At 41.0% G+C, this 18,362-nt stretch overlaps 1 protein-coding gene across 3 annotated transcripts in view; it reads left to right on the top strand.

Moving 5' to 3' along the window:
- Positions 1-18,362, top strand: part of CILK1 (ciliogenesis associated kinase 1) — a 60,652-nt gene that overhangs the window by 3,845 nt on the left and 38,445 nt on the right. For 2 of the 3 annotated variants that reach the window (XR_004275613.1, XM_032299696.1), the window contains exon 2: positions 15,414-15,686. Coding sequence is in view for 2 of the 3 variants with exons in the window: in XM_032299696.1 (XP_032155587.1) it covers positions 15,586-15,686 (101 nt within the window). In the remaining variant the exon portion in view is untranslated. Of the gene's footprint in view, positions 1-13,590; positions 13,689-15,413; positions 15,687-18,362 lie in introns of all 3 variants that reach the window. The other variant, XM_032299697.1, reaches the window with a different exon arrangement.

Genomic DNA, 18,362 nt, shown 5'->3' with positions numbered 1-18,362 from the left:
TGCAGGCTGAAATCAAATCCAGCACATGTTGACATGTGAAGTCATGTTTGCGTTTGAGAATAGCACATCTTCAAACATCTGCCTCCCCCTTTTTAAAAACTATATGGGCTCAGAATTAGCAAAATATTTATGTGCTTTTTACAAAGGGGTACATGGGGAACATTTGATACATCTGTAGTTGACTATAAAATGTGTTTTATGTTTACACATTTAAAAAATATGCTGTGTTACTCTGAAGATAACAAGGATTCTGTTCTTCCTCGTTGGGTCTCTGGATCTCATCTATAAAGTGAGGATGTCAAATAATCATTAAGGACGTTTACAGAAAAAAAAATCCTAACTCTATAGTTTGAAGTTTCTTCAAAATTAAGCTTTGAATATGGGTCCTATTGCATTTAGCATTCAAATCTATATTAATTAGCAATCAGTTATATTTTATCTTTAAATTTTTCCTAGATTTTAATAGCTAATCAAGGTTCTATAAAAGATAATGCCTCCGAACCCAAAGGATGAAGTATTATAGTGTAATGTCCAACTATATTTGACAATGTCTAAAAGTCACTATCTGCATGAACTTGTAGTTCCTAGCAGATGATGGTCTGAACTCACTTTTTTTGAAATGGAAGGGCCACAGTAGTGCCTCACTTTTCATTTGGTGCTTTTCCCACCCTGTCAAGAACTCTTAGTACTCACTTAATAATATGCACAGCGATGGCCCAGATCTTATGAGAACCACATATTTTTTAGGAGAGATGAGTGTGAGTTATTTATTTGATTTTCGTACATCCGCCATTTTTTTATTTATTTTTTTTTTTTTTTGAGACGGAGTTTCACTCTTGTTACCCAGGCTGGAGTGCAATGGCGCGATCTCGGCTCACCGCAACCTCCGCCTCCTGGGTTCAGGCAATTCTCCTGCCTCAGCCTCCTGAGTAGCTGGGATTACAGGCACGTGCCACCATGCCCAGCTAATTTTTTGTATTTTTAGTAGAGACGGGGGTTTCACCATGTTGACCAGGATGGTCTCGATCTCTTGACCTCGTGATCCACCCGCCTCGGCCTCCCAAAGTGCTGGGATTACAGGCTTGAGCCACCGCGCCCGGCCGTGAGTTATTTTTTTTACCTTTCTATAGGTGAAGCATGATTTGTGATAAAGTACTGATAACTTGTGACTGCCCTTGTGACTACCATAAAAGATAATGCCTGAGAACCAGAAAGGTCATTGCCTGGGCTATGTATTTGGCAATATCACGAAAGTTACCATCTGCATGAACTTGTGGTTCCTGGAAGATAGTTGTTAATAGTTTTGCCCTCTTAGACATTGCCTTTGCTTTGAAAGAGAATTTGCTAGAGAATGATTTAACTAAAACAAAGGTGAATGAGAAAAATGTAAGATATACATGGCTTCATGTTATCTTAGCTGTTGAAAAGCAAATTTTTTCCTAAGTTAGTGTAAAGGTTTTTAGAAGGAGTCATCATTTTGGTACCCTAGTTCCAATACAATTGTCCAATTTGCAGAGAAGTGGGATGTGACGGGATGGCAGTGAGGGTGGATTTGGTAGTACAAGAAAATCACCTATGGTCAGAATTGCCTTTTAAAGCTCCATAAATTGTTCATTCATTAGTTAATTCAATCAACACATCTTTATTGTGAGTACCTACTTATACCAACTATGCCAGTTCTCTTCTAGGTACTGGGAATACAGTTGTGAACATAGCAGCGTTTCTGCCCTCACAGAGCTTCTGTTTTAGGGATAAGCACAGCTTTGTATGTAGCCCTGTAACCTAGGGGTAAATGAGGGTTCTGTGGAGAGTACTAAAGTGCTTCTACTTATTTGGGGATCTCCTCATTTTCAGGGCTTGACAAATTATGGCTTGTGTGTCAAATCCTTCCTGCCGCCTGTTTTTGTAAATAAATTAGTTCTGGAACACAGCTATGCCCACGTATTTATGTATTGTCTTTGACTGCTTTCATGTTACGACGGCAGAGCGGAGTTGTGAGGGAGATGGAGAGCCTGCAGAGCCTAACCTGTTCGCTGACCCTTCACAGAAACAGTGTGCTGATCCCTGCCCTATTTTATTTTACATTAAGCCTTTACTTCCTTTACTTGAACTCTTTTTGATTTTTTGTATACATGCTAGCAAAGCATCTTATATTGAGGTTAGGTCCTTAGTCAAAAGTGTTGCAATATATTTAGAGATACTGATAACATGTGGCTGTCCTTGTAACTAGCATAAAAGATAATGCATTAGAACCAGAAAGGTAAAATAGTACTGGGTAATGTCCAGCTGCTTATTTGGCAATACCACGAAAGGTAATATCTCCATGAACTTGTGTGTGATATGCTCTTAGTCATTCCCCCATCTTCACTGTCCCCTGTCTTGCCCACCCCTGAAACACAGGCAGGCAGGACTATTGCCACCCTCGGCAGTTTTCCTTAAGCTGGGGGCTAGCTGGGAACTCTCGTTCTAGCTCATCTACAGTTTCAAACATGGCAGGGTAAAGGTTTGTTTTTTCTGGCTTTTTTTTTTTTTTTTTTTTTTTTTTTTTTTGACATTTTGCTTTCACTTCAGTTCTTTACAGTCCACCAAAGCCAACCAAGTGTCCCAGTTTAAAAATCATCTGCAAGTGATTGAAGACTTTTTTTTTTTAAGGTTCAAGACATGAACACCTTTGATATTGCAAGAGAAGCGACAGGGAGCTGTGAAAGCTTCTCATGGGATTAAGGACCTCATGTAGGGGGAGTTCTTTTTTCAGAAGCTGGGAGTGAAAGAGGAGAGGGATGGTAAAGGTATGAACAGTTTCTGGGGCATAGAAGAGGACACACCCTGTAACTGGTTCTTGTTAACATCCAGTGGATGCAATAGCTAAATGCATCTTTAATTCACTCCTCTGTCAAGGTCAAGACAAAGCAAGATCCATGTAAGGAAGGTCCTTTTGGCTTTGTAACTGCTATTCCTCATGCAGAAAAAAAGCAGTAGTCAGAGAGGCAAAATGCTTACAAGACTTGCTTGCTAAAATGCATAAGGGCAGAAGAATTAGGTCCAGGAGAAAAATATAAACCCAGATGCACTATTTCTAGTACTTTTTAAAAAGAAATTAACAGTATTCACTGACTCTTATAAAGTTAGGACACATTGAAACCTAGAATACAAAGTGTAATTATAGACCTGTAAAAGTAAAATGGAACACAGAGGTACCATGAGAAGAGTCATCTAATGATTTTGCACAGAATCCACTTTTCCTAGGAGGATAAATGAAAGTAACAGAATCTTTTCCATGTAAGATAATTAATGCGAAGGGAGACAAGCTCCTCCTAAGGATCTGAATGGTGTCAGTGGGCCTGATAAACCACAGCTCCCAGAGAACCCCAAGTTTGCATGAAATCTTTTGTCTCCTGTCTTAGAAAATGTTAACTGATGGCATTAATTCATTGATCAAGGTTTCAAATTAAAGAATGAACTACAATTTTCCCTGCCCCAGCCTCTGTTTTTTAGGCTGTGAATGAGCAAGGCTGCTTTGCCTCCACCGAGGATTGAAGCTGAGGGGAGGGAATTGGGGCAAATCACAGGAAGGTTTTCCCCAATGTCACCTAGCCAGGAACATCATAACATTGACTTCAAAGGTTTGCCGGAACTCTTTGATAGAGAGATAAAGCTGTCTTTCTTTGTTCGTTGGGTACAGCCTTACCCAAAGGCCAAAGGCTTGATCTGACCATATAAAGGGGAACTTTCTGTGATTCTCTGAGACCTAGTCGTCCTGGCATTGTTTTGGGAGGGCCCAGGCTGCCTGCCTGCCTCAGCTATTCTCTGGTATTCACTGTTCTTTCACTTCAGAACTTCAAAACTTTGAGTCAGGCCCAATAAATAAAATAGTCTTTATTTTGTATATGATAAAATAGAAGCACTGAGAATTTTGAGGTACTTAGTCGAGGTTGTGCAGAAAATAAATAGCAAAGACTAAAATTCAAATTTGGGCTCTTCAAATAATCTTTGAGGACTTGCTAATGCAAGTGGAGTGAGAGCACGAGAATGAAGGAATCTCGGAGAGTGTCGAGGCTAAAGCAGAGGGTACACCTGCAGGTCACCGCCACGGGGAAGGGGCTGGCAGTGAGGTGAGAACAAAGCATTATAGCATCAAGGGAGAGGGCTGTTCTCTGGGTCTATATGTGTGGGTGGGGCAGGAGGCTTGGAAGATGTGATGTGTGAGCTTGGAAGAGAAGGAATCAATGTTTAATGTCCGTTGGGGCATGGCCGAGGCACTGCGGCACTTGTGCGTCTCTTGAAAGAGAGATGTGTAGCATACAGGGTCCTTCGGTAGCACTGTCTTCTCTGCTAACCTTTGTTCACGTGATACAAAAAGCAGAAACATTTATCCATTTTTTTCCTTAGACAAATGCTAGCTCGATTCCTGATACAGAGCCACAGAATCACACAGCTTTAGAGGAAGAAACCACCTTAGAGCAAGTCCAATGCCCTGATTCCACCAAAAGTAAACCCAAGGACCAAGAGACACCCCGAGGCACAGCAGGTCAGCGCTGAGTAGAAACTGTCCCTCTTTGTGTACATTCACTTCGCTTCCACTGTGGGCATGTTGATGCTGCTGATGGCTCCAACAGATTCACCGATGTTTGATTGCAGAATGAAGCCAACTAGAGTGCAGCCATATCACTGGTTTCCATATTTGGGCTTTGAGATACAAAGTACTGCTTCTGTTCCTCTCATTCTCAGATCCTCCAAAGATTCATGATGCTTTGAAACCATTCCCTTAAGTTTGGTACAGTCAGCCTGGATTCCTGGCTCAGTTCTGCCACATCTGTCGTATAATCTAGATGTAACTTGTGTCTCAGTTTCCTTCTCTGTAAAATAGGGATAATAGTAGTAGTACCTACCTGGTAGAGTTATGAGGTTTAAATGTACTAATGTATGCAAAAGCACTTATAGTACTATGCACATAGTAAATACTAAAATTATTATCACGTTTTGGGCATATTTGATATATTAGGTTGCTAAGCGTAGATTCGTTATAGTGAATGATTTATCCAAGTTAATTCCTGGAGTCAAAGCAGAATTTAGAAATACTGCGAGTTAGAAATATATGCTAATTCTCAAAGTAATGGACAGGATGCTACATCCCATTCATTTCTCAAGCAGTGTTAACTATCTGTACCAGAAGCTGAATTTAAATGCTGTCAGGGCAGGGGAGGAAAATGAAAGACTCAAGGAAGCTGGGTGTGTGCTTCTCAAAGAGTGAGAAATTGCTCTTCTTTACTAAAAAAGAATAATTTTCCTTCTCTTCCATTTTTTCTTTAAGTATAGGGTTTGTTTTTTTTTTTTCAGGCTTTTACTTTGTCACTTTTGATACAGGCATAGGAACAGAGAAATATTTTTCATCCAGTAAAACATGTGGCTATGAAGGCACACAAAGAAAGGACAGCTAAAAAAAAAAATGGCAAGCGACAACAGGGAGAATGGGGACTGTGGGGAGCTGCAGAGCACACGCCAGCCTGAAGGGGTAGGGATGTTTCTTCAGCTTCTTATTACCATAGAAAAGACGAGTTAACTTAGAAACTGTCTTCTATTTCTGGATTGAGGTCTCAATGGAGTGACTTCTGGGTAAAATGTTATGCTGTCGATGTGTGGTCTCTGGTCTACACACTGTGAAATCTTTGTATGCTAATGTCATATACTCAGAAGTTTCAGGCTAGAATTGTGATGTCTTGTCATGTACCAAATTTTTTGTATTTGCCTGCTTCTTTCCTTGAAGCACTGACTCTATAGATGTAAATGTCTCCCATTAAGTATCAAAGAAGGATGTATTAATATTAATATAATAAAAATAGTCATCAGAGTGCTGAAACCTTTTTTTCCTGTTAGAACTCAGATTGAGGCTGAGCACAGTGGCTCACGCCTGTACCCCAGCACTTTGGAAGGCTGAGGCGTGCAGAGTGCTTGAACCTCAAGACCAGCCTGGGCAAAATAGCAAGACCCTGTCTCTACACAAAATACAAAAATTAGCCAGGCATGGTGGTGCATGCCTGTAATCCCAGCCAATCGGGAGGCTGAGTTGGGAGGATCGTCTGAGCCCATGAGGCTGCAGTGAGCCTTGATCACACCAGCTGCACTCCAGCTGGGAGACAGAGCAAGATCCTGTCTCAAAAAAAGAAAAAAAGAACTCAGATTAAGAGCTCTATGCTTGCCTTGGTTGCCTTCCACTGAAGCTCTGTGGCCACCTGTAGTAAATGTCACTATCAATGACATGCAGAGTGGTCCGCATGTTGGACTCCACTTGTCATGCAAGGTGGAATCCTTTCATGTTGCCCACCTGCCATGTTACAGGCACATGACCAGATTCCAAGAGGTCACCCGGCTTCAGCTAGCTAGTTGTCCAAGCAACCCGGAGTGATACCAGGGACATTTTTGGACATTCTTCTACCACAATAGGTTTGTATCTTATTTGTTGTATGATATTTTCTTTCAAAATGGAAGCAGATAATGGAAGGGAGAGTTACTTCTAATTTGTCTCTAGCTGTATACGTCTTTCAGTCTTCAAAACTGTGCTAACCGTAAAGTCTGTCACCTCCTGTAGAGAATTTTGCATTTTGTACCTAAGTTAGTGTAGCCTACTATCAGGAAAGCCTTTAGCTGTACTGGACAGATTAACAGTGACTTCTTCAACAGAGACCTTCAATTAGGTTGTAGAACAAGAAACCCAAAGGCATATTTTTCAGGGTTCAAGTAGCAGCCCACTGATGTCATCAAGGACTCAACCTCTTTCTATGAATACACCCTCTGCAGATGGGAGTCTCATCTTTACAGCTGATGTCTCATAGACATCTCTGCCTCAGCCCCAAACATCACAGCTTTACACAGCCACATTCAATGCAGCTTCTTTGTCAACTGTCTTTATTAGGGAGTAGATTTCTTCTCAGAAGCTTTTCTCTTTCCTCATCAGCTCACGTCCCTTTCAATCTCATAAGTCTGAGCCACAGCACCACTTCTAAACAGATTTGAGTAGAGAATCAGAATTCCTTTGCTTGGATTAGATCTATCATAGTTCATGTCCTGGGATGGCTGCCATGGCTGAGTATGTCGAATCCTGAGTAAAATCAGCGTTCTGTAAACTAAGCAAGAAGGGAGCATTGCTATGGAATGGACCAGCGATGGTGTCTACCATGGCTCCCTTCTTTTTTCTAGTGCATTGTCCATCGCCCTATTGTTTTCCCAGAGCAACAGTAAGTGTTTGCTCTTTACTCTCAGATTATGACATGAGTCATCCTATTTGGGCCACCACAAAAAGGATGAATAACTGAACAATAACTGATCTCAAGTATATTTAACCACATCCTGCTAGGATATGCTCCGATTTGACTGTGCATATGTGAGCTGACTGGTGCTTCTTGTCTAATGCTAGTTTGGCTAATACCACTTCATTTTTTTTCGGTATGGGAAATAATTCACTAATGTGAATAATAGAAAGTTCAAACAGTGGCCATGGTTCTGTTCTCTGGATCCATACCTAGTGTAACTAACCCTTCTCTCTGATGTGTGTATACTTGGAACAATGATCATGGCTTTCCAAGTCTCCTTTGCTTCCAGCATCCTGTGCTTCTTCAACTACCCTTCTTGTACTTTCATTTAGACCCCTAACTATGTTCTTTAATATTTCTCTTGAAGCTTAGCATCTGGAGCAGTAAACCAGGGGTATGATGGGACTATTGCATCTTTTGTTGTGAACCCAGGGCTGCCTTATTAACTCCAGTGGGCACCTTTCACTTTGTGTTTTGTGTGAATGGAGTACCCTGGAGTTATACAGTGTATCAGCCTTGTCTGAATGCTGTGTTCCCAAGAAGAACTCCAATAATACTCTATCTTTGGGGAAAAAATAAAAAAAACCTTAGAGCTATTTGCTTATTGAGCATCTCCAGTGAGAGGTTTGGTACATATCTCAAATTCAGCACCCCAGAAAACAGAACCCACATCTCTGTACATTGTCCAAATAACACATACGTACACATTCCCTATCTCAAACCCAAATTCTCCTGTTGTATCTAAGACTAACCCAGTCCAGTGCCTTCGTTCAGGCCTTCATCATATTTCACTTAGACTACTGGAGCAGCCTCCTAACTAGTCTTTGCCTCTGATCTCTGTATTCTAACATCTCTGTAGTCTCCAGAAGGATTTTATTCATGCCATTTCTCTGCCTAAAACTCTGGAGAACTCCCTTCAGTAGATAAAAATCAAACTCCTGCATAAGGCCGGGTGCACTCACACCTGTAATCCCAGCACTTTGGGAGGCCAAAGTGGGAGGACCAACCTAGGCAAAAAAAGAGACCTCATTTCTTAAAAAAAAAAAAAAAAAAAATAGGCTTGGTGGTATACACCAAGTAGTCCTAGCTACTTGGGAGGCTGCGGTGGGAGGATTACTTGGGCCCAGGAGGTTAAGACTACAATGGGATGTGATTTTGTGCCACTGGACTCCAGCCTGAGTGACAGAGTGAAACCCTGTCTCAAAAAAATAACGAAACAAAAGCAAAAACAAAAAACTGCTGCATGATACACATACCCCTTCATAATTGGGCCCACCCTAAATTTTTACCTATTTCCTGCAATTTCCTCCACTGCCGTCCATTGGATTGGTTTTATCCTAATCTTGTACTTCTCACCCTGGTTTCACATTAGACCTGGAAAGCTTTCAGAACTCTCAAAGCTCAGCCCCCATCCCTACCTGCTTCTTGGGGCTGGGGCTAGGTATCAGTAAATGTTAAAAGTTCTCCAGGTGATTCTGTGCTCAACCAAGGTGAGAAACACTAGGCTGTGCCTGCCTTCTTATGAACATACCAAGTTCTTGTCTTCACCAACATTTTTACACTTTCCTCCACTTATAATTTTTTTCTCTCCTTTTCTGTGTAAGAAAATCATGTTCATTCTTTAACATCTCAATACTACCCCTTCTCTGAAGGATTGTCAGATTGCTGTCCTCCCAAGAGTTGGTTGCTCTCTACTGCATTCTCATAGCAGTTTCTACTTTTTTGTGTATCTGTCAGTTGTGAGTGATTTAAAGGAGAGACTCTAATCTTATCTATAATGTGCCCAAGAGCCTTGCATAATGCTTAGCATCTCAGTAAAGTTTGAATAAAATTATACCATCTGCCATCAATGCTTGAAGAGTCTGATCCATCATTGTACAGTCATTAGGTAGTTACCTGAAGTAGCATAAGAAATTAGAAAGTAACTACAATGCTATGGTGAGAATCATATCTTGCCAGAGTAATTAGATTTTGTTCCTTGATAATATGACAGACTGTAACAAGGAGGAATTGTTGGGGTGATTGTGCATTGAATGAATGACCCAATCTATCTGGATTTCAATGAAGCTCTTAATTCTTTCACAAATAGCTTTCTCAGTGATAATCTAGGAAACTGTTGTTACAATTGTACAACCTAAGTCGATGAGGAAGGGACATTGTCCAAAAAAAGGCTTTATTATTAGTAACTGATATGAATCAGTAGTATAATGCCATTGCAAAAAGCATGAGGGAAGCCACATGCTACTGTATTATAGGTTACTATTAAGTTTTGGCCACTATAGTTTATCAAGGAGATGGAGCATGTGTCAGGGCTCAGATGAATGCCAACGGTAATTAAAGAAGTGGAAAATGCATCCTCTGAGAAAAGGTCATGTAATTAAGACAGGAGAAGGCTAGGCCGGGCGCGGTGGCTCAAGCCTGTAATCCCAGCACTTTGGGAGGCCGAGGCGGGTGGATCACGAGGTCAAGAGATCGAGACCATCCTGGTCAACATGGTGGAACCCCGTCTCTACTAAAAATACAAAAAATTAGCTGGGCATGGTGGTGCGTGCCTGTAATCCCAGCTACGCAGGAGGCTGAGGCAGGAGAATTGCCTGAACCCAGGAGGCGGAGGTTGTGGTGAGCCGAGATCGCGCCATTGCACTCCAGCCTGCGTAACAAGAGTGAAAGTCCGCCTCAAAAAAAAAAAAAAAAAAAAGAGAAGGCTGAAAGACACATGCTTGATTACTAATTTCATGTGCATGGACATTTTTATGGCATGGTTTCTTAATATCCACAGAAAACTAAGCATGAAGAAATTTGCTTAAATTAGAATATGAAAGTTTTGGTTGGACATGAAGAAAAATATTCTAACTGTATTACAAAATGCAGATCTGATCACGTTAGTCCCCTAGTTACAAAACTTTGATTGACTTCCCATTGTCTCTAAGGCAAAGCCTCCTCAAAAAAAAAAAAAAAAGAAAAAAAAAGGACAATATTTACTAGTTGACATTAGTTACAGTGATTTTTTTTTAAGGAAGATGACATACAACAATGTTTTATGTCATTAATTTGTTGGAAAGTGAAATAATGAATGATGGGAGAATTCATATACAGATGCATCTCAGCTTACAGTGGGGTTACATCCCTATAAACCCACTGTAAGTTAAAAATATCATTGTCAAAAATACATTGAATATACCTAACCTACTGAGAATCATTGTAAGCCTAGCCTACCTTAAACATGTTCAGAACACTTACATTGGCCTATAGTTGGGCAAAACTATCGAACGCAAAGCCCATTTTATAATAAAGTGTTGAATATCTCCTGTATATATTGAATACTGCACTGAAAATGAAAAACAGAATAGTTGCATGGATGCTCGAAATATGATTTCTACTAAATGTATGTAGCTTTGGCGCCATTTATAAAGTAAAAATATCGTAAGTCAAAAAAATATATATATATCGTAAGTCAAACCATCATAAGTTGGGGACTGTGTATATGCCATATGAAAAAAAGTTGAAGATAAACATTAAGAAGAAAAAGGGGAAAATAAACACAGAGCCAAAATTGCTTGTGCTGTGGTCCAAATGTAGTTTTTGGGTTAAGGCACAGCCTGAATCCAATCTATTCCATAATACAGTAATCATGAAATGAAGGAACCATGGTATGTGATAGTGTTCTGTCTTCTTAACAAGTTGTATTAAAGTCTGTTTTTAAGCTAAAATAAAACATTTAAGATGCCTGTGTCTTTTTAAAATTTCCCTTCTTCTCCTGTTTTAGGGATAATTGAAATTTTTAATCTATAATTTTAAATTTACAGTGAAGTTGCAAGAATAGCACGAAGAATACCCATATATCCTATCTTGGTCTGCTTGGGCTACCATACATAACATAATATCATAGACTGGGTGTCTTCACAGAAATTTATTTTTTTTACAGTTCTGGAGGCTGGAGATTCCAAGATCAAATGATTTGGTTTCTGGTGAGATTGTACAATCTAAGTGGATGAGGAAGGGACATTATCCAAAAAAAGGCTGTATTATTAGTAACTGATATGAATCAGTAGTATAATGCCATTGCAAAAAGCATGAGGCTTTTAGATAGCTGCCTTTTTCCTGTGTCTTCATTTGGCAGGAAGCGTGGGGGAGAGGTACAAGACACTAACCCTTTTGTATCAGACCCCTACCCTTATGACCTCTGTAGCCTAATTACCTTTTTGTAGGTCTCTCTCCAAATACAATCACATTGGAGGTTAGGATTTAATCTGTGAATTTGGAGGAGAAATATTCAATCCATAGCATACTCTTTACCCAGATTTACCTGTTGTCAACATTTTACCCCATTTGCTCTCCACACAACACACACAAAATTTTTGTTCTACCCACTTGAGAATAAATTGCATACATCATGATTCTTTACGTGTAAAATTTTCAAAGTGTATTTCCCAAGAATGAAACTATGTTCTCACTGAATCACAGGATAGTAACTACAACTACAGTAACTGTAACACATAAGTATTTGTATCCAATCTACCGTCCATGGTTTCAGGATGAAACTGTTCCAGCTTACATCGTCAGGCGTTAGTCTCCTAAGGAGCAGGCAGTCTGGATCCCTCCCATGAGCAGTTCACAAACTCATAGGGTTCGCGCTCCTATGAGAATCTAATGCCACCACTGATCTGACAGGAGGCAGTGCTCACTCGCCCACTGCTTTCCTGCTGTACGGCCCAGCTCCTAACATGGCCCCTGGTTCAGGGACCCCTGCTTTATAGCATTTTCTTCTCCTCCAGTAAACCAGTCAAAACCTGTATTTTTTTAAAAATGGCATCTGGCTTCCTCCATAAACAAAAGTCTACCAACTCTTTCCACAAGCTCCCCACTTCCGCTCCCCAACTTCAAGCCCCTGTCTCTTAGTTTCTTCTTCCTGGAGTGTTAGAAACTCATTTGCCCTACAAAATACCTACTTCTCTCTTTTTTAAGATAACCTTTTATGAAGATTTTTACTGCCCTCCCTAAGCAGATGGAATTGACCCAGCTGGAAACCAAGAAGACTTTCCTCTTAATTCCCCTCCACATCCTGTGCCCTTAGCATACTGGAAATATCTTAGTTTGTATTCATTACTGGTACATATCTGCTTTTCCCCTCCCACCCACACCCCCCATCCTCTGCCAGGAGACTCTAAGCTCTTTAAAAGAAGGGACCATATTTTATTGGTCTTTGTATTCTCAGAGCTTAAAGACAGGATCTGTCCCACGGGAGGTGCTTTATAAATATTTATTAATCATCAATGGAATACATCACCCTAAAGAGCTCCTGGAGGAGGTTGTGGGGAGTCTGATCCTGAAGAGTTTCAAGAAGGAAAATGCCCGTCCATCCAGGGGCCTTACAGTGGTTCTAGGGGAAAGAGAATGAGCTTAGAGTGGATAGAGTGGAGCTTGATCTCTAAAAGCTTGCTTGATTCTGTGATAAAGTGTGGTGAAATCAGGCAGGACCTTTATATTCCTTAAGATTTCTCAAGCCCACACACAGCTCTCTGGAGAACATAGTCTGGATTTATTTATTTACTTACTTACTTATTTATATTTTTAATTCATGTTTTTTTTTTGAAACAGAGTCTCACTCTGTTGCCCAGGCTGGAGTACAGTGGTGTGATCTCAGGTCACTGCAGCCTCAACCTCCCAGGTTCAAACGATTCTCCTGCCCCAGCCTCCTGAGTAGTTGGGACTACAGGTGCATGCCACCACATCCGGCTAATTTTTGTGTTTTTAGTAGAGACAGGGTTTCACCATGTTGGCCAGGCTGGCCTCAAACTCCTTACCTCAGGTGATCCGTTTGCCTCAACCTCCCAAAGTGCTGGGATTACAGGCATGAGCCGCTGTTCCTGGCCTATTTTTAAATTTTTAATCTTGAACTAATTTTAGACTCACAGAAAACTTGCAAAAATAGTACAGAGTTCCTAGAAACTCTTCACCCCGTTTTCCCTAGTATTAACGTATAACCATAGAACAATGATCAAAACCAGGAAGTCAGCATTGGCACAATACTATTAACAACAGATCTTACTCAGATTTTACCAACTTTTTCACTAATGTCGTTTTCTCTTCCAGGATCCCACATTGCATTTAGTTGGCATGTCTGCTTAATTGCCTCCAATCTGTGACAGCTCCTTAGTCTGTCTTTGTCTTTTGTGATCTGGACACTTTGTAGGAGTACTAGTCAGTTATTTATAGAATGTCTCTCAGTTGATATCTGTCTTATATTTTTCATGGTTAGATTGAGGTTCTGGCTTTTTGACAGGAAAACTGCAGAAGTGATGACATACCGTTCTCAAATGCATCACATCCAGAATACATAAAGTCATCGTATTGCTGATGATATTGAACTTGATCACTCTGGTAAGGAGGTTTCTCCTGGATTTCTCCCTGTGAAGTTCCCATCTTTCTCTTCAAAGTTAATAAGTACCTCTAGATACTTTGGATCTATGCAAATATGCTGTTTCTCCTTAAACTTCCATCCACTAATTTTCACATTCATGAGTGAACTTTGCCTGTAACAAACCTTTTTGTGGTGTTTACCTAATAGGGACATTTCTTAGTTCTCTCTTTCCTTCTACATTTATTAACTGGAATTCTCCTGGAAGGAGAAGCTTTACAGACTTGATTTAGGTGCAGAGTGTCACATCCTGCCAATCATTATTTTCTGATCTTTTGATTTTTCAGATTATTAGTTTGATAGCCATATTTCAAAACATCTTTGTTATTTCAGCATTTACATTTTATTAATGTTTGCTTAAAGACATTGTAATCACTTTACATTATTACTACAGTTTCTTTATTATAGGCAGACTGAATTATATAAATGAAAAATCAGTGACATTATTTTTAAGACACAAACTGAGTGACTTTAAAAGGAGCATACCCTACACAGAGGCCTTGAATTCTAGTTCTTTCTTTAGCTTCTGAATGTCTAATAGTGAAAATAATACCATTCATGCCTAGCCACACATAGTTCATGGAGCACACATAAGTTCCCTATCAGGAGAACTTTAATTTAGCATTTCTTAGCTTTTGTATGTTTACATTGTTAATTGTAGCTCAAGTGTACAGAACACAGTATATTTAGCAGAAATTTTCATAGCCTGGCAATTTTCATCGACCACAGTTGGCTCTCAGAGTTTGCCCAGAATGGTTAGTCAGCAGAAAAGCATTGAATTGGAGCTGATTTATTTCTGAATCAGTGACAAATTTACTTTCCAAGCATAGTATCTCTAGTTGTATAAGAAATTAGAAAAGAGCATTATTTAGACCAAGGGTTAGTAAACTGTGTAAAGGGGCCATATGGTCAATACACGAAGTTGTCACTTAGCTCATCCGTAGGTTCTTTGGAAACCGCGACTTTATGCCAAACATCATAAAACAAAACCAATTTTGCCATAGGCTAATTGATATAAACAAGAGTTAAGTTCCTACAGCATATTTCTGGCCATAAAAACATCACCAAACTTCTAAATAAAAACCAAAACACTTTGAATATTAAATGTTGGAATAAATGTGAGCTACACATACATTTGAGAAAGATTTTTTTTAAAGTAAAATAATTATTTGCCTGCTTATTCCGGTTTGGGGTTGTGGGTGATCAGAGCCTATCCCAGCAGCTTAGGGCCCAGAGTGAGAACCAACCCCAGACAGACACCAATTGCAGGTCACACACACACACATACACCCTACACCCACTCAGGCCTGGGATAGTGTAGACATGATTTTCACCTAGTGTGCACATCTTTGGGATGTGGAAGGAAACTGGAGCAGCTGGAGAAAACCCACACAGACACAGGGAGAATGTGCAAACTCCACACAGACAGCAGCCCCAGCCGGAATCAAGTTTTTTTTTTCCTTCATCAGCATTATAATGAAACAGCATTATTCCAAAACTTGCTGTCCTTTGGGCTTTGCAGGCTGTACAGCATCACACAACTATTAACTCTGCGATTGTAGTCATGGACGGTGTGCAAGTATGTGCGTATGACTGCATTCCAATAAAACACAGATTGAGACTCATAAAAATACATCTACTGAAAATGTATTTTAGCATTTATCCTTGCCTCTCATTTTTCTCTGCAGGCAGAAGACTGATTTTTGAAAATATGTATTTGGAAGATAGTCACGTCCTGTTGAATATTTTGTGCTGGTGCTGCCATCGAAAAATCTGGTTACACTCTGGGGAGGGCTGCTACCGCTGCAGTACTGAACCGCTTCGGCCGTGAAATGAGTGTCTGGCCTGAGCAGGCACACCATGAATAGATACACAACAATCAGGCAGCTCGGGGATGGAACCTACGGTTCCGTCCTGCTGGGAAGAAGCATTGAGTCTGGGGAGCTGATTGCTATTAAAAAGTAAGTTTGATCCTTCACTCTGTGATCATTTTAACTCTACCCTCACCATTCCCCATCTTTGAAACAGTTCTAAAGAGGAGTGGGTGGGATGCCTGGAGAAGAACCTTGGATGATGATTTCTGTGGGTTAGGTGATTATTGACTCTGCAGCACCCATGTTAGAGGTCTTAAAAACATTTCCAGGCCAGGCGCGGTGGCTCAAGCCTGTAATCCCAGCACTTTGGGAGGCCGAGGCGGGTGGATCACGAGGTCAAGAGATCGAGACCATCCTGGTCAACATGGTGAAACCCCGTCTCTACTAAAAATGCAAAAAATTAGCTGGGCATGGTGGCACGTGCCTGTAATCCCAGCTACTCAGGAGGCTGAGGCAGGAGAATTGCCTGAACCCAGGAGGCGGAGGTTGCGGTGAGCCAAGATCGCGCCATTGTACTCCAGCCTGGGTAACATGAGTGAAACTCCGTCTCAAAAAAAAAAAAAAAACATTTCCACTTTAGATTTACTACTTTGCACATAGCACTAGTACTTGTTATCAAAGTATTTTCTCATATTGTGTGGTAGTAACAAGCAGGTTAATAAACATCATTTTACATGAGAGGAAACTGAAACTCTAAGAAATTAAGTGACTTAGTTTGGGTCATTTACGTGCATGTGGTGGTCTGGTGACTGCTGTCTTGTTCCTCCTGCCCCACTTGCCCTTCACAACCTGAGTCCAGACACATTGTATTTGTTATCTGTTGCTGTTTAACAATTTGCTCCAAGACTTAGTTGTTTAAAACAACACACATTTATTATCTCACAGTTTCTCTGGGCCAGGAGTCTGGGCACAGCTTAGCTAAGTTCTCTGCCTCAGTTATCTCTCATGAGGCTGTTGTCAAAGTATTGGCTCAGACTGGGGTCTCATCCGAAGGCTGGACTGGGGAAGAATCCAATTCTGAGCTCATTGATCTATGAATTGTTGGACTGAGGGCTTCAGTTCCCTGCTGGCTGTTGGCAGGAGGCTGCCCTCAGTTCCTTGCCATGTGGGCCTCGAAAGAGCAGCTTACAACATGGCAATTTGCTTCATCAAGACATAGGAGTCAAGAAGGCAATGAGAGACTTGTACTAAGATGGAAGTCATATCTTGCTTTTGGAAATTAATCACAGAAGTGACATTCCTGTCAAATTGCTGTATTCTATTGGTTAGAAGCAAGTCATTGAAGGAGAGGGGGTTCTAAAAGGTTCTGGATAGCAGGAGGTGGGAGTCCCTGGGAACCACATTGGAGACTGCCACACCCATCTCTATCCAGTTGCCTTCTCAGCATCTCTATTTGAATGCCCTGCAGATATTTCAAACTCACCATGCCCAAAACTACACTCCAACTCAGCATGTTATCTCACTCTCATCCCAAATTTGTTTCTTCTTCAGTATTCCCTATTTCGATAAATGGCACTCTCCCCTCAAAACCTGGGAGTTCTCCTGCCTTCCCTCCCACTTATTCCTCACCTTTAGTCATCTAGTCCCGTCAATTCTCCGTAGTAGTTATGCGATCCACCTACTTCTGTATATTCCCACTGCTAACCTCCATTCAGCCCATTACCCTTTACCCACCTCCACCACTAGGTCTTCTGTAGGGCTCCTGGCTTTTTTTCCCTTATTCATATCAGACCAAATGGATTATTTTAAACATACAACTTTAATCCTCTAAAACCACTTAACCAAATGTTCATTGTGTTCCCTGAACATATCCCCTAGTCCCACCTGATGTCAGTGCAGCTGTAGTACACAGCTCTATGCCCACACTGGCACCCCACCCCAAGTGCACTTGGGAGACTTTCAACCAAGGTGCATTCTGTCCACTCTTTAAAAGGTCCCTAGCAGGCCCGAGCCATTTGCCAACCCTGGCACTGGCTTGCTCATATGCCCCTTATTGGGTTCCCTACCTCTCTTTTCTGAGTTTCCTGCTCCTTGCCCTGGCTTCCTGGAATCAGCTCCCAAATAAACTACCTGCACCCAAGTTCTTGCCCAGGCTCTGCTTTTGGAGGAATCCATACTAAGACAGCTTCCAATGTCTTCTTGTCAGTTTTAAGATGAAGCCCCAAATGTTTAATGTGACCTACCAATTGCTGCATCACTGCCCCTGGCAGGTTCACTTTTATAGGCTCTTTTCCTTTCTTCACAGCACTTGGTACAGAAAATTATTGTCGACCTTCTGGCCATGATATCACTTTCATGAGGGATGTCTTTCTCATCATTGTCTCGCCAGTGGCTGACAAAGCACCTGCTGTACCACATAGCAGGGGCTAAATCATATTTGGGGCATGAATAAAGAATTTGATCACTCTACCAGGAGACAGTGTGATAAGGACAGAGGAAGCTGGAGAGATGGGCAGTTCGTTATTGGCCAGCAGTGAGACCTCAGGAAAGTTGTGTGCCTTCTCTGTTTCTCAGTTTCCTGAGCTGTCCTTATCTGTTTCACACGGCTGCTGTGAGACAAATGAGACAATGTGATTGAAATTCACTGAAAGATGTAACCTTGAAACTTGGATTTCTGATTAACTAATGGTGTTTTCTTTCTCTCCATTCAGGCTGTAGACCAGGGGTTGGCAAACTTTCTCTATGAAGGGCCAGGCTGGAAATATTTTAGGCTTCACAGGCCATATGGTCTCTTGCAACTACTCAGTTCTGCTGTTGTAGTTT

The sequence above is a fragment of the Sapajus apella genome, unplaced genomic scaffold (genome assembly GCF_009761245.1).
Source record: "Sapajus apella isolate SASKATOON/1434 unplaced genomic scaffold, GSC_monkey_1.0 scaffold41, whole genome shotgun sequence".
Taxonomy (NCBI): domain Eukaryota; kingdom Metazoa; phylum Chordata; class Mammalia; order Primates; family Cebidae; genus Sapajus; species Sapajus apella.
The sequence above is the reverse complement of the archived record's forward strand: the minus strand, read 5'-3'. Positions and strand labels throughout refer to the sequence as shown.